Source organism: Bidens hawaiensis, unplaced genomic scaffold, assembly GCF_021521415.1.
Source record: "Bidens hawaiensis isolate Kalapana, Puna unplaced genomic scaffold, B.hawaiensis_p1.1 tig00006693_1, whole genome shotgun sequence".
Taxonomy (NCBI): Eukaryota; Viridiplantae; Streptophyta; class Magnoliopsida; order Asterales; family Asteraceae; genus Bidens; species Bidens hawaiensis.
Genome location: NW_027491455.1, coordinates 933,749 through 955,794, shown reverse-complemented (window position 1 = coordinate 955,794; position 22,046 = coordinate 933,749). Strand labels below are relative to the sequence as shown.

Here is a 22,046-nt window from a genome sequence, read left to right as displayed (position 1 = left end):
TACACCCTAATCATGGCTGAAAAAAAAAAGAAAAAACGAAGCCCCAAGGCTGCTGCATACTTCTGATCGGCCAAGGAGAAGGGGGGGGGGTGGGGGGTGGGTAAGGTTTTGTTTATGATATAAAAATCTTACACTCTAGCCCCTCCAATTGCAACAAAGTAGCAAATTGGCGGAAAAGTTAATTAGTTTAATGAACCGGAATGACGAGAAAGCCTCCGAGGAATGTCGGATAAGTCCCGAGAGATGTACATACTTTACATGCTTTAAATCACTTAACTGAAATTAACGGGCGTTACAATTGGAGTAACAACCTCAGGCTCTTCAACATTTGGCTCATTAATAAGTTTCAACTTTGGTGATGAAGCCCTCTTTGGCTTTTTCTTGATTCGTACCGCCTTAGTTTAACCTGCTCTCAACCACTTCTTTAGGAATATAAGACTCATCTTGTTCTTCTGCAGACTTCCTTTTTCTGGAACTTTCAACCTTTTTCTCGAATTGGGTACGCAGGTTGGCTAGCCTCATGCGTCTACCCTCATAATCCGACTCAGTTTAGTTTCTTCAGGATCCTTCTTAGAATACACCTCTTCTTGTGTTACCGGTGTAACAACCTCTTTCTTGATAACCTTTTGTTTCTTCTTCTTTCGAGCTACAGATTCTTCTTCAGATTCTGACTCAATCTTAATAAACCTTTTACCCACTGGTTTATAATCCAGCATCAATCTATTCTCCTCTTCCCAATTTGAGTCACTACCATCATTTCTCCACTTATTCTCAGTAGGTACAACATAATCAAGATTCTTCAAGTGCCCAAACAAACCTCTGAACTTAAATCTTCTTTGACTTTATTGTAGGAAGCTAACTTTGCCAGATTATTGCCAGTCACATGATCAAGAAAAATCTTTGGCCATTCCTTCTTAACCTGAGGAACACATCCTCAACAAACATTTGTACGAACCGAGGATACTGCCACCACTGCTCATCTCCAAAGTTCATCTTCATATTATCCAAAATCATACGGGAGAAGTTATACTTCAGATTCAAACAAAGTGCAACCATTGTACTCATCTGATAGTTAAGAATGTCATCATAATCTCCGTTTCGATGACCAAGACAGTGAACAACCACATGCACCAGATATGTGTACGATCGGGATAATCCGGTTTTCTTCAAAGCTAGTCTGTTCAAAGAATCTCTATAACCCATACGAAGCATGCAACCTTTCACCAACTGTTCATCAAGCTCTACTGGATCTAACGATTCATCTTCGAACTCTAAAACCTTCCTGATCAAAGCTTCATCTACCACAATATTTTGACCTTGCACTATAGAATGAATATCTTATCCAAACACCTTGGCATTCTTCCAGAATTCAGAAATTATACTATCATACGGATCCACAGAATGTGTAATGGCTTTGAAGATTTTGGACCTCTTCGAGAATGGTAAGATCACAACAAATTTCTTCTCTTTGGGATCTTCTTCGTTCAAGTAAGCACAAATATTATGCTTAGCATCTGTAACTTTGACCTTCTTAACCATCTAAAAATACAAACAAATAAATATGTTAGATTCTCTTGTAGCTTTAGCATATAAGTTCTATCACAGCGTATATGTCTATATGATAGCGTATAAGTATAGACCAGCGTATATGTATATACAAATGTATATGTCCTAATCAACGTATAAGTACCCTCAACGCATATGTCTGGTACTAGCGTATATGTATGAAACAACGTATATGTCTAAATGACAGCGTATATGTCCTATCAACGTATAAGTTCAAACTAACGCATATGTTTCTATTTAACCATGGTCAACGTATAACATATACTCCACAAATGTATTGACATATGCGGCGTATATCTCAATATATTGACCAAAATCAAATAACCTAGTTTCAAACGATTTAAGATCAAAATCATCATCAGAACGTGTTTGTTGAGTGACAAGTAGAACTAATTAACTGTCAATTTTCAGATTATATGACATTAAAATGAACATTTGACAAGTTAAGTAAACCGATATGTAGTCCTCTCAGATGAGTTCATATTATCATCATTTTAATCCAATTAATTATGAAGACTGAACTTGTCTTATCATTCTGAGACTTTTATGATGATTTATCAAATCAAAAACTTATCAATCTGATCACAATCAACATATATGGGTTGTGGACTACTGTTCATTACAAGATCTATCAAATCAAACACCATCCTCAACTTTCAAATTTGGATTGGTGTGTGAATCACCAAAACAAATATCCAATAACCAGAGTAACGGTGGCAAATTGAATCAAGGCAGTGAGAAAATAAAGAGTCAGGCGCATATGTACTGGACTTATGGGCCATGTATCATCTATATATACCCTCTACTTATGCGGCGCATAAGTTAAACAACTTATGCGGCGCATAACTTATGCACTGTATAAGTTCCAAAACTTATGCGTGGCATAAGTATGTCCATAATAAATTTGAAATTTTGACCAATTCACACCAATGTAATATCTCAAGTACAACTTAGTGTCCTTGTACATTAAAAAAATTAACTCAATTAAGCTCATTTTGAAAATCTACTGTTTACCAAGTCCAGTTTAATGACCTTGAGTAAAACAAATAAACGATTTGATTTCTTTTGATTTGAAATTGAGAAACTCAACAAGTTTCATTGTTCTAGAAAAAATCCCAAAGAGATAGTTCACCCGTACATCAAGAGTCGAAACTAAATCAGAAATAAAATCTTTTTGGTTTTTTCACATAGAAAAAATAACCAGTAAATCAAGAAATTTAACAAAAATAGAAATCACATATTTTTGTGAGTATGAGCAGGGAATCATATGACCAAATTGCCCTTCCATCACAGTTTTATTTTCAGCGTTTATTATGACTGGTGTTAAGTCAGTCATTGGTATTGTTGTCCACCTAAACCTTTTGAACAAAGGATTCAGAAATTTCTGTGATACATTTAATTGATTCAGTTAGGCACAAGATATCAGGAATTATCAGTTCTAATCTTGATTCAGGCATAATTTGATTTTTACTCAATCACCCCTAATTTGACTTAAACCTTAGAATCAGAAGATAAAAAGACTTTCATCTTAAGCACATTAGCAAATAATCCCCACTACAAGAAATACCCCCGTTATCAGGCAATACCCTAAGGTCCTTTCCCATGGATGAGTATGCACGATTTCATCTGTCGGCTTGCATACACATGTGTCCTTTGTGGTCCGTTTCTTAATGGTAATAATACGTGAGCAAGGGGACAATGTATGTCTAACAGCAGATTTTGATCAAGCCAGTAATGAATTTAGTACATAAGTACTTATGCGATCAAGTTTAATGACTTATAAGGCAGCTTAGACTGCTGGTTTGCTTTGAAAGCATTTTTAAATATTCATCGAAATCAATACCCAGATGATAAACCGCATAAAGACCCGATGGATCCAGGAACCTTAAAGCATCCCACCAATATAGGATTTAAGGCTATCAAACCATGCATCATTGAAGCGTTAACCACTTACTGATAGCTATGTTTTAACAAAATTAACCAATCATTCTGATTAAAAGGCTTGAATATGACCATCTATTACATTTCTGCCTTCATTATGAAGACTTTTCTTAGATACTAACACCCCATCAATTTGGCAATTTAAGTTTATATCACTTACTTTTTCCTATTTGTTTGTTTTAAAGCCTACCAATACACTAATACAGTTAAGCACATAGTCTTTTATGCCTACTTTTACTGGATTTGGGACTAGATAATCAATGTACTATCATCTTCCCTTTTTGCTTCAAAAACTCATTTTCTGAGGAGCAACATTATTAAGTGATTTTCACATTTTTGAATTTTATAATGTTTTTGGCTTTTTCAAATTTTTCAATGTTTTTGGTTTTTCAGAAAGTTTCCTCCCCTAAAATCAAAAACCATATGAAAATATTTACAGAAAACATAAAGTGACTCTGATGTTAAGGCTCACAAGGTATCAGACCCATCCATTATCTCGGTAACCCTCTTATCAACACTGCCTAAAACTTTTAAACCATTAAGTTGTAATATGTATCGAAATCGTGACTTATCAAAAGCTTTGGTGAAAATATCTGCTTTTTGTTCATTGGTGTGAATTTTGTCTATGGTGATAAACTTCTTTTCGTAGCAATCACAAATGAAGTGATACCGTATTTCAATATGTTTAGTTTTAGAGTGATTTACCAGATTCTTTGTTATTGAAGTAGCTGCAGTATTATATACGAAGATAGGGGTAGTAAGAAAATTCAAACCGTAGTCCCGCATCTGTTGTTGAATCCAAAGAACCTGAGAATAGCAACTGGAGGCAGCTACATACTCAGCTTCACAGGTAGATAGCGAAACTGTGGTTTGTTTCTTGCATTGCCAGGTGACAAGACGCTTTCCGAATAACTGACACCATGCCGTTGTAGATTTGGAATTTAGCTTACAGCTTCCATAGTCCGAATCTGAGTATGCCCTCAGCACAAACTCATCGTCTTTTGGATACCAGAGATCGACCCCCATACATCCCTTGAGATAACATAGAATTCTTTTGACGATCATGAGATGTGAAACCTTCGGATTCGATTGATATCGGGCGCACAAACATGTGGCATACATGATGTCTGGCTGAGAAGCATTGAGGTACATTAATGAGCCAATCATGGATCGGTATAATGTTTGGTCAACCTTCTCCCCGTTGGGATCAGGACCGATACCATGATTCAATGGTATAGGAGTACTGATTGCAGATGCATCAGTGATGTTGAACTTTTCTAGGACGTCGTGCACATACTTTGTCTGGTGGATAAAGATAGCTTTGGATAAAGTTCCACTTGAAGTCCAAGGAAAAATTTCATCCCCCCATTGCACTCATTTGAAACTTCAGTTTCATCACTTCCTCGAACTGCTTGAACAGATCATCATTTGTCGACCCAAATATGATATCATCAACATAGACTTGCACGTCAGTAGATGTCCGTCAACCAGTTTGGTGAAATGTGTACAATCGACCGTTCCTCTGATAAACCCATTGTCGAAAAGATGTTGGGACAATGTCTCATTCCAGGCTTTTGGGGCCTGATGGAGATTGTAAAGGGCTTTAACAAGGAGGCACACTTTGTCCTTATGGATCGGATCGACAAACCCTATTGGTTGTCCCACGTAGACTTCTTCACAGATTTTCCCATTGAGAACTGCAGACTTGATATCTAACTAATAAACTTTGAACCCTTTCCATGAAGCAAATGCCAGAAAGATCTGAATTGCTTCTAGCCTTGCTACAGGTGCATAATCCTCATTGTAGTCGATACCTTTTGGTTAAATCCCAAGACAACTAGTCTTGCTTTGTTTTTGACTATAATCCCATTCTCATCACCTTTACATTTAAACACCTATTTAGTGTTTATTTGCTTCTTGTTCTCAGGCAAGTCAACCAGTTTCCAAACCCCGAGCTTTTCAAATTGCAATAACTCCTCTTGCATAGCATTGACCCAGCTCTCCTCGGTCAGGGCTTCTTTGTATGTCTTTGGTTCGACCTGCGAAATAAAACATTTGAATGAGAACTGATTCTGTAATGGAGATACACTTGAACAAAAACACTAAAGGGTTTGATCATTTGGACGTCTCGTCTGAACCCCAACGTTTAAATCTCCAATGATGTTCTCTTCTGGATGATAAGAAACATTTCTTGGCACAATTTCAGTAGAAATTGTCACTTCATTTTGAAGAGTGGGGACATTTTCTTCATTAACAACAATGGATGGAGAAATAGCCTCGATTATCTCCTCGCCTGTTTCACTGTTGTCATCAAACACGGGTGTAGTCTTCGGTACATCATCAGGTAGAATAGGATCTAGGACATCTTGAGGAACAATCATAACAGGAACTTCCGGTGTTGAGACGGGATCTTCTGATAAATGTTGTTGGTATAACATTGTCACTTTCTCATCAGAAATCGCTTCCTCGGGGATCATGAAACTATCCCAAAGGCTCTTGTAATCAAACAACCGAGAATCTCCTGGTCTATGAACTGTAGGGGTATAACGTTGACAATCAACATTCTGAACTTGAACAATCTTGTGGAGACTAGGAATGCACACGTCGTAGTGGACTATCATACCCCACAAAGAATCCTTCAACTGATTTTGGACCCAACTTGCCACTCGGTTCAAGAAATTGTACATGTTGATCCAAACGGATCAAGCCACTTAAGATTTGGTTTTCGTTGATTAAGTAACTCGAAACACATTTTGCCGAACTTCTTCACGGTAAGTAGCCGGTTGAGAGTATAACAAGCTGACACCACTGCTTCATACCAAAAATTCACAGGTAATTTTGAATCAGAAAGCATGGTACGAGCTGTTTCTATCAATGTATGATTCTTTTGTTCAACGACCCCGTTCTGTTGTGGAGTATAAGGTGCACTAAACTCATGAAGAATCCCCCATTCGTTACAATACTCCAGCATCTTGTTATTCTTGAAGTCCGTCCCATTATCACTTCTTATTCTTCGAATAGGTAAATCGTACAACATTTCGAGTTTATTGAATAAGATCATTAGGGAATGATAAGTTTCATCCTTGGATTCCAAAAACATCACCCACACAAATCTGGAATAGTCATCAGCAACCACAAAACATGTAACACCCGGTAATTTCTGTTTAGTGATGGAAGCTATGTAGAGTTTGTATAATTCTCGGGTTTGATGCGGCATACTTTAGGGACCTCCTTGTTATTCCCATAAGTTAAATTAATTAACTTCTTATCCAAGTTGTTACATCCTTCATAGTTTAGTGGCTAGAGTGTAACATTGTATTATATAAAAAAAAACCCTAAACCCCCTTTCTTCTTCCTGGCCGATCGCAGAAGCAGCAGCAGCTTAGGCACCCTCTTTTTCTTTTGTCCATCCAATTTCAAGGTGTAATACTCAAATTCAAGGTTAGTCCTACACCCATGCTAGTCTTTTACACCTTAATTCATCATTATATCTCAATTATTGATCGTCAATCACATGTTCTAGGCTTAACTGGTGGCTGCCATTTTGTGCATCTTTCGAAGCTTTTTTTATTAGGGTTTTTGCTCCGTCATCTTCCTAGGTATGTCTTGTATATCATACTTTAGCACCATGAGCTTTGGCATTTGTTAGATTGGTCAATTGTTGATGAAGTGAAAACTAGGATTCGGTTGACTAGTTTGCAAAATAGTTGTGTCTAGCGCGTTATTTAAGGCAATTAACAACCAATTCAGATGTCGTAGCCTTGGTATGATTTGTTGGCTGTGAAAAAGTATTTTTTTTAGTATTGGGGCTGAATTGGTCGTCGGTTACTCAAACGGGTCGGTACAACGCAAATTCGTGTTTATTGGAGGTTTGTGCGTTGTGCTTGCGAGTTACCGGCCCATCCAACTCGTGCGGTGTCGTGTGGACTTGTCGGCTGTGATTTTATTAAATTTGATCACACGGGGTTGAGTTGGTTTCTAAGTGCATAAACAACTCATAAACGCGCATATTCGTCTCATCTAGCAACTACCTGGGGTAATTGGGGAATCCTTTGTCCCTGGGATTATCTAACGGTGGTTTTGGTAAATACAAGGCCGCAGGGGCTGTTGTAATTAAATTTGGTGAGGTCGAGGCTTTAGGTAAATCAAACCATGTTAGAACGCCTCGTAGGATAAACGAGTCGATTCGGTACCGTTAGTAATCCTTGTGTGTAATCCGACAGGTGTTTGAGGTGTGGGAGTACATAGGGGTTCTCTAGCTCGTTGTGATTGTGTGCCTTGTGTCAGGTGAGTATATGATGCCCTTTTTAATTCTTTTCATATTTTGGGCTAGCATACACACCTAATTGGTTTTACTTGTTAAACTTTTTAAATGATTACGCGTAGGCTTACTCATATTATTTAATATCTTGGGATGACTTATATATATGTATATGCATATGTTACTTTATGGCCTACGATTGATATTATAATAGTTCTTTGTGTGCATGGTGATCTTGTCCAGGCCAAACTATACTACTCGGGTTTTTTAAATCCCGTGGGGGAGGGGGGAGGCTCGTGTGGCATTATCATAATTTAACGGGTGTTCGACCGCGATTATATTATTTGGTTATTATACCTATATGTACTTATCGTTTGTACATTTGCCTATTATTCCATATACTGTTCTACACTTATAATCTTGGAATGATTTATACATGTCGTTTATTAAAACTGGAACTTACTCAGCTCAAGCTGACTTTGTGTGTATGTTAGTTTAATTTGCAGGATAAGGATTTAGGATTATCGCTTGGACGTGCAAGAGACAACTCGGACGGTTGAAGGCATTCCTAGTAGAGACCTTATAATAAAAAGAACATTTTACCTTATATTTGGTCATGAGATTTTAATACTTAACTATTTCCATTGTTTATCGTTTGGTATTTTCCCGGTTTTAGGGAATTTTTGATACTTATGAATTTTCCGCTGTTTATTTACTCTGAACTTGTTTTAAATAAAATGAATTGCTTTGGGTTTTAAATTTTGTGAAATCGTGGAAATGATTACCAACTGTAGGATTCCCGGGATTCGGGGTCCTACACGACAGTAGAGTTCCCCCGTGATACTTCTGAAAGATCCATGTGTAGACGTTCGAAGGGTAAGCTAATGGAATTAACAAGCTTCCTTGGATGAAGTTTCTTCGTTTGTTTCCCTTCTTGCAATCCAAGCATTCATTATTCAGTTGAAAACTTCTCAAGTTCACCCCCTCGACCAAATTATTATGAACCAAGTGTTTCATCTTTCTCACACTAATATGACCCATTCTACAATGCCATAACACAGACTGCCATTCAGATGGCCTTGAAATGAAACATTGAGCAGACTCTGAAGATGTTGAAGCAGTACTCATGTTAAGAACATAAAGATCATTCTCTCGAGGAGCACGCATTAACACACAGTCATCAGGTATTTTGAAACCAGGTTTCAAAATTAGGCACGCCTTGTCTGTGAAATGTGTATAGAAACTCTTATCACAAATTTGTTATATGCTGAGAAGATTAATCGCCAACTCCGAAATGTAGTTGACTTTATCAAATATGACTTTCCCATTTGTCAACGTGCCTTCTCCAACAATCTGACCACCTTGATTTCCCGCAAACCCAACATACCCTCCTCGAATAGATTTGACATCTTTAAGCAAGTGGAGAGTAGCCGTCATGTGCCTAGAGGTTCCACTATACATAATCCAACTTGAATCGTGGGATCTTGGAAGCCCCTGCACACACAGAAAATAGGTTTAGTGAAACAAGGAAACCCAAGCCTTCTTGGTCTTGGGTTGTTTAAAATTCTTGTATAACAACCTAACATCTTTAAAATCAGATTCACTTGATAATAAATCGTTACTTGTTACAAGTGACTCAGTTTTTACTTTTTGTTCTTCAACAATTATTGGAGGCTTTGACACAGTTTTGGCCACCCAATTCTGACCTACAGGTTGTTTCTTGTTGTAAAAAGTGGTTTGTGAAGTCTTGGAAATATCATTTTTAATCACCTCACATTTTACTGATTCACCACGTTTTAGAATTTTCATAGGTTCGGGAACATAAACTGGTTTGTTCACAAATCCAAGACCTGGTTTCTTGCTAACAGTCTTTTGAGACGGAACGTGATCATGTTTGAATCAATTGGGACAAGCGTAAAACATGGGCCCAACTTCATTACAATTAAAACGTCTTTGATCAATAAATTTATTGATTTGAGATGTCATTTCAACCTTATCAAGTTAGGCTTTTTGACGATAAAACTCTTTATTCGACTGATTTCTAAAGACAACTTCTTTTTCAGACTCAGATGTCTTACCTTGAACAAACACAATCTTTTTCACTTGTGTTGGTTTGATTCGATGAGATTTCTTGTTATAAAAACTTATTTTAGCAAATCTTTTCGATTCAACACCCTTTTCTTTTCCCAACCCATGATCCTCAACCTTTTCCTCAGTCAAAACCGACTCTGCCACTTTAATTCCAGTTGACATATCACAGCCAGAACTTTCATTTTCAACCTTTTCAAAGGTAACATAATCATCATCTTTAGACTTTGAGGTATCATGTAATGGAGATTTAATTTCCACATTTAATGCCTTTTTAAAACCTTTTGGTTTCTTGGGAATATAAGCATTCCACATAGGTGGATGCACTGCATGATAATCCTCACTAGATGCTATGTTCTCATTCACATTGTCCTTAGATTTTGATGAACTCTTAGGCATAATGTGATCGAGAACACAAGATGATGCATCATAGCTTACAAGCTTTAAATTGACTCTCTTAGTTTCAATCTTGAGTGTTTGTAACACAAGCTTGAGAGTTGCATTCTCATCTATATGTCTGTTGATGGCAATTTGTTTCTCCTCAACCGTATGTTTTAACATTGAAATAGTCTTTTGATCTTGTAAAATCTTTTCCCATAAATTCTTTTCACACATTTGAAGTTTCATATATGCCTCATTAACAATGTTAAGATCTAACAATGATTTGTCATAATGCCTTTTCAACTCTTTAATTTCAAGAGTTTTAAAATCACACTCATCACAAGGCAATTCACATTTTTCACATAAATTTGAGTTTAGAGTTACCACGTTTGCCATGAATGCATGATCGGTTGGTTCTTCATTTGAAATTTTAGACTCTTCATCAATCATGTCTTCAACATTTCCATCAACCATCTTTTCATTTGAATCTTCATCCTTGCTTGATTCTTCCACATTGTCTTCCTCTCCAAAATCAATCTTACCACAATGTGGTACTTCCTCGCCATTAAATCAACCTGCAAAACTTTCAATGTTTGGTTTTTTATGTTAGAACGACGCATCGAATCGTTATTCGTTTATAATAAATATTAAATGTAAGTCGACAAAGGAAAATGACGAGTAATTGAAGACGTTTCGGGTGAATTATTATTTATATATTATTTGTTTGGTCTTATCTAAGAGGCGGATGGAGTGAAGACCAAGGCACAAGCCTACTATAAATAGACGATTAGGTCATGTGTTTCATTGTGTGTGATATTTTGATGTATTGAGAGTCCCCCCGGGAAGAGCTCTCCCCGAGTGACCGAGCGTTTATGATTATGTATGTATGTATGTATGCATGTACGAGTGTTCTTTGTGACAATCTTTTGGTTAATGAAATCATACTACATCTATCTATATGTGTTTTGATTACAATTGTTCATCCTATTATTGATTGTTAATCGAATCGAACTCTCCACATCCGTCCATAGATTTTTCAAGAGTGAATACATGTTGTTGATTCGATCCTAGCTCATATCCGAGCTCCTCCGTTAATACCGACTATTCACGCTTTCGCACCGGGGCTCGGGACTTGTCAGTTGGTATCAGAGCGGGTTACCGAATCGTTCAGACTAACCGCTGATTTGATTCAATTCGCTCTTGAATTCGCCATGGCCGTTAAACTTTGAAGTTTGTTGAAGTTTTGTGTGTTTTTACATGGATTTGGATGAAGTTTGATGATTTGAAGATGACTTATGTGAATTGATGATTAAGTAGATGATTAGTTCAGAGATTCAACATCGATTACACGTTTATTTGTTCAGTTTCGTCCAGATCTACTATTTTCGGTTCGTTTTAGGTTGAACTCGTTTTTATTCGATGTTCTTAATGAAAGTTTGGTGAAATTGATGATAGATTGTTGATTGATTGATGTTTGTGAGATGATTTGATGTGATTTCATTGCTCAATTTCAGTTTATAAGCGTTTTGTAAGGCCCCGATCCCAGGAGCCCTACATTGGTGTTGGATTTACTCATAAACACAGTTCTAAAATCAGAGTTAATTAAAACTTTCGCAGAATAAGTAAAACTTCATGCATTACATTACAAGACATCGAATCTTGTTTTAAAAAAAGTTAACTTGTCTTAAAACATAACATAACAATCCATAGCGTTTCTTCCCAAGATGCCAGTCTTCCGGTCCCTGCCACGTGCCATCCTCAAGCTAGCTCCTTCAATCTATTTACCTGCGTGCATACTAAAAGTCAGCTACGCTGAGTGAGTTCTAGTAAATCAATTAACATACATTACATTCATAACCTTACTCATACGTGTCCGAAGATACGTATTCGTAACGTACATACTATTATTTCTTTCAAACATACTTTACATACACGCATACGTACTTACATACTTTCTTCCATAAAACCCTATGATATACCATAAACTATTCTATCTTAAACATCACAGATATTGTAAGGGTCTGGTCCCTAACATCATAGATATTATAAGGGTCTGGTCCCTAACATCACATATATTATGACCTCCTTTTCTTCATTTTTACCATTTTGAAGCCATTTTCCTCCGTGACTCTTCCTTTGGACTCGATTTAACCCTTTTTATGGGTTTTGGGTCGTACCGACTTCATATACCCGTGTTTTACAAAGTCCAAACATCACCTTTTTGTCCTAAAATGAAACAGTAATGCTCGGCCCAACAAGTTTATATTTTTCTTACATCTTACAACCCGATCTATCGTTTTATCGGTTTGCATGTTGAAACCACCCATAAAAACTTAACCTTGTTGGCCAGAACTCACCTTTTGGTCTCGGTCGGGTTCAAATCTGATTAACCCGAGGATTCTAATGGTGTTTCTTGTTGTTTGATGGTGCTCACACACGAGATTCGTCCTTCCTTTTGCTCGGATTTGGATCCGGGTGCTAGAGAGAAAGTGTGTGTGTTCTTGATTGTGTGTGGTGAAAGAAAAGAAATGGAGTAGAGTTTGGGGTTCCATGGGCCCTAGGGACCATAACCTTTCCCAAGCCCAAACCCAACATAATCTAACACTATCACACGATCAAATTAACGACACACAAGTAGTAACAAAACTTTCTGTTATTTATTATTCTCAAAATATGGATGTTACACGTTTAATTTCGGATGTGAAAAAATAGGGTTAATGTGTTCAAAATTGGGGGAATTAGTTATTATATATTCGAGCAGGTGCTGGAACAGATAACTGCTTGTAGTTGGTTTCTTATTTGAGTAATTATTTGCTGATCTATTTTCATTCATGAGTACATCCGGTTGGTCATACGAGTAGATGTTGTTGCTGCACATTTGCAAAAGGGGCTGGATTACGGGTTCGAGCAATGGTTGTTGTAACACCCCGGCCTGGAAGGGGCTGAGGTGTCACAATACATATGGTTTCTAAACAAAAGTCATAATTTTTGTTTATTTACATGTCAAAGTCATAATACATTAGACAAGACAAACTTAAGGCTAATTTACAAACTAGCACGTTTAAAAGATATTTTATTAGGATCCTGATGCTTTATTCTTCTCTCTTAACCCTGTCCAAAGTATCCTGTGTACCTGTATAAAAAAATAAATAATAACAGAATGAGCCGAATGCTTAGTACGGAATATTAAGCTCAAACAATTAAGGATTTAATGGGACGTCAATTTAGATTGAACATATAATAAATGATACGATGCAAAGTAATCTTATCAAATAAATTTAGTCGTATCATTTGGATGTACCCATGAGTGAAGCATAAAATGTGATAATATACAGTTAGCTACTCCTACATATTTATCACACGAGATGGCGAGTTGGCATACCCGCTATCCATCTTCTTAATATTAATCCTAGGACCGATCCATACGCCTCCTAATAGTCATATGTACCACTTGTACTTAAGAGACGCCGTGAACTAATCTCACCGTCACGGGTGGTGCACATGTTGTCGATGCCGCAACAACATGCTCGTGGGACACTCCACGAGAAGTGGCACTCGAGGTATTGGAATACAAATGATCTTATTCACATAACTCATAGCAAATATTTTATCGTAACATATATCGGAACATGCGATAATGAGTACAACTAACATAATTATATCGCATGACGTCAAACAATATCATAGTCAAAATAGAATATCAACGGAAAGTCAACTGAATCGATATATTAAAGATGCGGGGAATTTCCAACGTATATGAAACTAATGGGCTTATAACAATTGAATATGAGAGCCATGAAGCGTGGGAGTAAGGATCCGTACCTTTATTGATCGTGATTTCTTAAATGATTATTCTCTTGTTTACGAGCGTTTGTATAGACCTGTATATTTTAGTTGCATTCTTATGTGACATTTGAGCCAAAACAAGGTACACCTCAGTACGTATTTACCGATTAAGCAAATAAACGCTTTTTGCGTAACAAACGAACAATTAACCGAACGGGTCGGGTTATGACCCAGAAATCCCGGAGAGCCATCTATAAGTGTTATACGTTTAATATAAGCTAAAATATTAGTTTTGATTTTTACAAACATATAGTATGTTTTTATAATTTTACCCAAAATTAGCCGAAAAACACTCGTTTTCGCGCTATTTGTCGCACCGATAAGTTTTTCGCCCCAAAAACTGAACCCGAACTAAATTTGGACCGGGCCTTTTGTATTTGGGCTTGAAAAATCAGAAACTTGGGCCAAAATGGGCCCATGAAGCTTCCGATCGGCCAAGCATACCCCACCCCCATTTCATTTGATAAAAACTGAAGTCCAAGCAGCTGCAAGTTAGTTTTTCCAGAAACTCTCCAAACCCTAAGGTAACAACTTAAATAAGCTACTTTTACACTTGTTTAACATTGATTAATACCATATAAACATAGTTTGATTGCCAAAAATCATTCCTAACTGTGTAAAAATCCTAAAAATGGTCCATAAACATGTTTTGATCATACACATGGTAAGGAACCTGGTTTGATAGTTTTTTTTTGCCATAAACACGGATTAAAGGGTTGAAACGGCGTTTTTACGGTTCAAAAGTTCGTTTTTGTGCACTAGACGAAACCCTAAGTTAAAGGGCTGTTCTATTGATGAAACTTGCTTGGTTTGTGACATAGGGCTTATATCTAGCCTACATAGGAGCACAAGAGCTTGAAAAGTTGATTAGAAAGGCGGAAACGAACCAAAACCGCTAAGGTAATGCCGAAACACTTTCTTACGGGTTGTTTAGATTAAGGTTGTGATGTGCATTTTTTTAGGCCTTGAAATTTTTCAGGGACATCAGGGACCATGTCATTGTGTCCCTTTTTAAATTTGGTAATTTTTCGACCATCCGAGAATATTTGGCGAATTTATTACCGAATTGGGCCGTTTATTTGGGAAAAATAGCTAATATACTTCAAAAATTATGAAATTTTTCTGGAAACTCAGATTTGATATATTTTGATCACATATGAATTTTGGGATCATTTGGAGAAGTCTAAAGGTGTTTTGTGTATATGCATTCGTGTGAATTTTTATAGCCGAATTTGGGTCGAAAAGAATATTGCACGAGCTTTTTACATTTTGGAATTGATACAGGGTGTTTTGGGACATAATTTGAGTATTCAAGAATTTTGGTGGAATTTTTGGAAATTGTTTGGGATAAACGGACGATTTTCAGGCAAAATATAGCTGATAAAATAAAATTTTATAAATTATAAATCAGCAAATAATTCCAGAAATATTTTTATAAAAATCTACATATTTTAATTGATAAGTGGCTAAATTTTCATAATTTAATAATTAACGGTTAATTAATTACGCTAATTTGAAGATTAAACAAATTCAGTTTTTATAAAACTCGGGAAGTTCGCGATTAACGAACCTGCGGGAATATCAAAACACTAAAAGTGATCAAAAATCATATTTTTATAAAAACGAACTTTTCTATGAGAAACTGGACAATCCAGATGGATTGTGCGCGTTTCTTCTTAAATCAAACTGAATAAACGGAAACGGACCCCGTGGCTAATCCGGGACCCTAGTATGTGATCTTTCTTTATAACTTAATCATTTTATTAACCAATACATCTACCCAAGCTTATTTCCCCATAACTGTTATCTGAATGCATAGACAAACAACTTGGCCCAGCTGGGAAAACGGGAATCTGAGCCAGGTTCGGTTTTAAGTAATAGACATTGAACAACATCACAACCTAAGCCTATTGCCACTTTCTGGGCGTTCCAGCTATACCCAGATTAGTTATACAGCCCAGTTTAGTATTGAGATTATAATAATATTAAAATATTAATATTATTTTAATATTGTTTATAGGAAACCGCGATTACAAGTTATACAAATCTCTAACCGACGTGCTACTGATTATCTACTAAACAGTGAGTTTCATGACCCCACTTCTAGACTTTTTTACGAACTTTTGGGGTGAAAAGCATGTTTGATTACATATACATACCTGAAACATGTATTGATGTGAATTATCTAAGTGCTAACACACGAAAGTCTCCACGATCACAGTGATTAACTTCGAGTCGGTGGCTTGTGAATAGTACTATTGGTTTGACAAACCCAAACGGATTCGGCCTTGTTGCCGTGTCATATAACGCCGTTTACACATGACCATATTTATACAAACAGGCTATGTAGTGTTAGACATAGCTACCGGGGCATGTTGTGGGCGGAAGGGGAGCCATAGTGGTTGATTGAGCGTGGGAAATGGATGCACGCAGCATATACAGTCAAGGCTTCAATGTAGCTTAGCATAATTACATCATTTACATACATACATACTTATTTTATGATTACAAGTGTTAACTTGTGAATATTCATAACTGTTTTCTTGAAACTCGTGAAACTCACAAACTCTAGTAGTTAACCCGTTTTAAACTGCTTTTCAGGTGTACCTAAATCGAAATGATTTGGTGATTTGTTACTTGTCCAAGGTGTGTGGTTGATGCTATGTGAATAGAAGCAAGGAAGTTAGTAGTAAGATCGTATAGTTAACGAACTAGTTTGGTTTGTATCACCTAGACTGTAAAACGATGACAAAACAAGGAAATGTAATATATTGTAAATTAGTTTGTAATGTTTCTTTATAAACAATGTGTTGATACCAGAGGTGTCTGTTACATTCCTGTTTTACGCTTCCGCATTGTGCTAGTCGGGGTGTGACATCTTATCAGCCTAACATTTTAGTCTTATCATTGTATGTGTTGTCGAACAATTAATTTAATCAAGCATCATTTATCATAGTATAATAAAGGTTCATTGCTGAAATTATTGTTATAATAAATTTTAGAAAATTCTTCTATATTTATATGTTCGTTTTCTTGATACACGTTATAAAAATCATTTTTCAAAATAAAACAAATTTATGACATAGAATTTTTATTTACAATTACACTAACTGGTCAACTAATATTGCTTGTAGTTGACTTATAATAAATACCACTAACAAACTTGAATCATTTTTTTTATTTATGTATTTGTCTTGTATCATGTTTATTAGTTCCATGCCTCCATCTCAACCACTTAGTTGAAGAGAAGGAATCTGAGTATTTATTATATATAAGGGTAATCATATGAATAGATAGTTACAAGTAAATTAGTTTACTACCTTTTTGGAAGTAAAACAAATTTGATTGATGCTACAAGGTTCTGTCGGAAAATGATCTCCTTAGTCCTTCCGTATATAATTCCTCGGAAAAGTGCAGGTTGGTCAGAAAACTGCTAGGAAAGATTTTGAACGAAACTATGTGATCGAAATAGCACGGTGAATAGGAGATTAACAACCGGTCATAATAAAAAGAAAGTACGTCGGTTCCGTTGTGATGTCGCACGGTGGTTCAAAGGTGGCGGGGCGGGTTACCGAGTGAAGATGGTAAATCAAGGGTATTGTTTTGTTGTTGGGTTTCATATCGGTTCATCGGAAAAAGTGCATGTTTTCCGGAAAACCTTCTTTCTTTCATTTTATTTGTTACATACTAATGGAGATTATAATAGTAAGGGGTATTTATTTGTTGTGTGGGTTATGAATCGCTGTCAGAATGTAACTGAAGAAACGTGGATCGACTTACTAGTAGACGATAAACTTTCCTCGGGTATGAGTATGCTATATCACCGATGGTTCTCCGGAGTATGAATTCTTCCACCTACAAAACGAGCAGCACCGTGAACTTACCCCTCAGAAAGGGACAGAGGGGTCCTCTTTGGGGTAACCCTCCGGTGTGAGAATAAGATATTGTAGGAGAAGATAATAATAATCTGAAAGTGAGTAAGGATTTAGAATGTATTTTCTTGCTTACCTCCCTTTGTGGAGGTGGTGTGGTATTTATAGTGTTAGGGTTTCCAATGATTGGGCTCAGACCCAATTAGGACCTTTTTGGCCTCCTCCTATTGCTTCGTGCCACGTGTCCTTAGGACACCTGGTGCTTTTTCATTGATTATTCTCTGACCACGGTATTTCACCTGACCCATGTGCAATCACGTGGTAGCACATGGGTTTTGCTGAGATGTCTACATTTCATTGGCAGCTGTCAACATCAGCATATTCTTTATTCCTTAAAGGATACTTTCTGGAAGGTTGTCTGATGAGCACAATCATGGTTGTCCTTATCCTGATTTGGATAAGGACGTGGTTGATTATGTGCATGTGTGATATGCGCCTATCCTGGGGATGCGCGAGGTCTTCTTTTTATTCTCACGCGCAGATGTTTCATGCGCAGATGTGATATGCGCAAGCATATGTGATATGCGCCACGCGCAGATGTGATATGCGTGAGCATTTATGATGCGTGAGCATATGTGATATGCGCCACGCGCAGATGTGATATGCGTGAGCATATATGATGCGTGAGCATGTGATACGCGTGAGCATATGTGATGCGTGAGCATATGTGATATGCGTGAGCATATGTGATATGCACCACGCGCATAGGTTTTGGCTTTGTGTCTTCATGACATCCTGATTCCCAGCCTCTTGTCTATATCTTGTGGGTTGACCCGCCCCGCTCGATGTTAAGGCGGGTGCATACCTCCTCAAGCCCCCCCAGTCTAATGTGTGTCTTGTCTCGCGCGAGCGAGGTAAGATAGATATTAGACTTAATAGTTTGCTCTTTTAATAGGGTTTGTCTTTTCTTTTTTATTTCTCATATGTGCGTTGCGCGAAATTCTATCCTTTTGGTTGAAATGAATCGTCCATGTACGTGGTTGGTTGGTGCTGACATGCGTCAGAGATGGAGACGTTTATGTGTCAGACTTTTCGTGTGCTCGAGGTGCTACGTGGCCTTTCATGTCTCCTCATACAGTGTCAGGAACACGTGTCGCGCTCATGTTGGCCTGCACCTGCGAGTGGGAGCGCGTGAGCGTAACTCTGATCAGTACTTGTTTCTTTCTCTCTCCTGGGCCGATAAAAGCAAGCCTTTTGAGTTGTTATTCTTCATCTTCATTGTTATTTCAGAGCTCTTTCTCCTTGTTGGTTTTTTCATAGGAATTATAGCTGGCACACAAGCTGCTGGCGGCACCGCTGGCGCCGGCGCCGGCGCCGTTAGTTCTGCTCCTGCTCCAACAAGCACTGAATCTCCTCTCATTGGGATTACTAAGGAGCAGGAGACTATTTTACGCGCTGATCTAGCGGCGTCAAGGCCTCCCTCACCTCCTCCTGCGCGCAGCCCTCCTCGCGAGACTGTTTTTGATTTTTCCAAGTCGCAGGAGAAAAGACCTGTTACAGAGGATGATGAGGAGGTCAATTTTGAAGATTCCGATGGCGGCTCAGACTGTTTTTGATTTTTCCAAGTCGCAGGAGAAAAGACCTGTTACATAGAATATTACTGAAGATAGCCCATTTCAATCCATAGGCGTGTGTGAAGACTTCTGGGCTCACTCTGTGCCTCCAGCTGAAAGGAGGTTTCAGGAGGACCGCGCTCGCGTGGACTTGCTCAACGACCACCTTTTTGCTGGGTCTGCGTTCTTTGCTGCCTCCCAAGAGCTTCGCAATGATTATATAAAAGTGCGTGATGCCCTTGTGGAGGCCAAGCAAGAGGCTAAGATTTCTGCTTGGAATCTTTCTGACGCTAGAGAGAGAGCTGAGAAACTCCAAGCAGAACTTAGCGAGAACCGAGCAAGTGCCTTTGTGAAGCGCGGGCATGAGCTGCAGGCTGCGCGGGAGAAGCTGCAAGCGGCAGAAGCGGATGCGGCCAGTTACGCGCGGCGAGCGCGTGACTTGGAGTTGGAGGCAGAGGCGCGTGATCAAACTCTTGTGCAGGCTAACACTGACAAATCTTTATTAGAGAGTGAGGTTGCGCGCCTGAAGAAAGAGCTCGATGCTGCGCGAGCAGAAAAGGATGAAGCCTTGGCGGCGGAAGCGTCTGAGAGAGAAAAGCTCGATGCTGCGCGAGCAGAGAAGAATGAAGCCTTGGCGGCAGCAGCGTCTGACAGAGAAGAGCTAAAACAAACCAAGGAAACTGTTGAGTTGTTAAACTCTCAGATTCCTGCTCTTGAGACGTCTGTTTCTTCTCTCGCGCAGGATCGTCAATGGCTAGTTTCACAGGGTGTGACTCGTTGCGCTTACGCGAAGAAATACTCAGACGAGTTTCAGACCCTTGTGATGGATTGCAATGCTGCGTAGCGCTTGGTGGGTCGAGCTGAAGGGTTTAAGGATGGCTATGAATATGGCATGCTGAAGAAGAATCCATCCGACTACCCTTATCAGCTCGACGTTGTCTGCGCTGATATGGCCGAGGTGGGGGAGAAGTACTTGAATACTCCAATTCCCATCCTTGAGCAGGTATTTTAACCTTAATGAGTTTACCTTGACTTATTTTCCTAGTCTTTTGTACTCATACTTTTCTTTGTGACTTGCAGATAGCCGCGCTTGCTGACCAGCCCGATCTCGGCGCGCTAAAGAAATTACTTGACGAGTGTGAAGGGACTGGTGGCAGCGATGATGGCGCGGGCAATGCTGCCTCTGCTAGCGGCTCTGGCGTGGCCAAAGGATCTACTCCTGACACTATCGTGATAGAAGACGACTCCATTCAAGACGAACAGCTTGATGTAGGTTCCCGGACGGATCTTACACGGGATATCGCTATCTACGCAGGTGCGGAATCCCTGCGTACGTAGTTACGAGCGTAGAATACGTAAAACACGAACACACGATACAAACGAAACCACGTTATATTATAACTAGAACCACGTCTATTACAGACACTTGACACGTGAAATGATCACAACTATCACGAACTCTAAAACGAACTATCAAAAACCAACCCTTAAACAGTAACCCGTAGGTTACTTAAATACACGACAACTTCGCCTCAGGCGAAGTTGTCAATAACTTCGCTCGTTGAACAAGTTCGCCTAGGCGAACTTGTCAACAACTTCGCTTGTTCAACAAGTTCGCGTAAGCGAACTTGTTGACAACTTCGCTTACATACATAAAGATAAACTTAAACACAATTACATTACAGACTCGATTACAAACGCTAGACTATGAACTACTGACATCTATGTACCAACAGACTCCCCCTTGGCAGTAGCTTCATATCTTGATCTTCATAGCTTGTGTCTTGTAATCTCTCGTCTTCTCTCTGCATCCCCTCAAGCATGCACTCCCTGTCTAACACATACAGAGACCAGCTTCTGGTACTTCTTAGCTTCCTCTTTCCAAGCAGGAATGTAGAAAATCTTTTTAGCATGTAGTACCTGCAAGTCAGCTTGAGACAGATTGACTAAGTGCATAGGATCATACACCCTCATAATCTCTTGCTCATCTTCATCCTCCATGACTGCTTCAGTAGTCTCACAGTCCACGTACCACCATTTCAAATCTTTTAAGACATTCTTGGGCATCACCTTCATCGGCACTTCTTTTAAATTACGGACTGGTTTATACTTCATAACCATCCATGGTTTGCCGTCTGCCCTCATCCCTCTATCTTTTAAATTATGAAGTATAAACCAGTCCGTAATTTAAAAGAAGTGTCGATGAAGGTGATGCCCAAGAATGTCTTAAAAGATTTGAAATGGTGGTACGTGGACTGTGAGACTGCTGAAGCAGTCATGGAGGATGAAGATGAGCAAGAGATTATGAGCGTGTATGATCCTATGCACTTAGTCAATCTGTCTCAAGCTGACTTGAAGGTACTACATGCTAAGAAGATTTTCTACATTCCTGCTTGGAAAGAGGAAGCTAAGAAGTACCAGAAGCTGGTCTCTGTATGTGTTAGACAGGGAGTGCATGCTTGAGGTACGGATAACTTC

General features: G+C 38.5%; 1 protein-coding gene across 1 annotated transcript; it reads right to left on the bottom strand.

Moving 5' to 3' along the window:
* Positions 1–9,028: 9,028 nt before the first annotated feature.
* LOC143633357 (uncharacterized) lies at positions 9,029–9,577 on the bottom strand. Its single transcript, XM_077101675.1, has 2 exons — positions 9,416–9,577; positions 9,029–9,262 (listed from the first exon to the last, which is right to left on the bottom strand). Exons 1-2 carry the CDS (start codon positions 9,575–9,577, stop codon positions 9,029–9,031), a joined length of 396 nt encoding a protein of 131 aa, XP_076957790.1.
* Between the last annotated feature and the right edge of the window lie 12,469 nt (positions 9,578–22,046).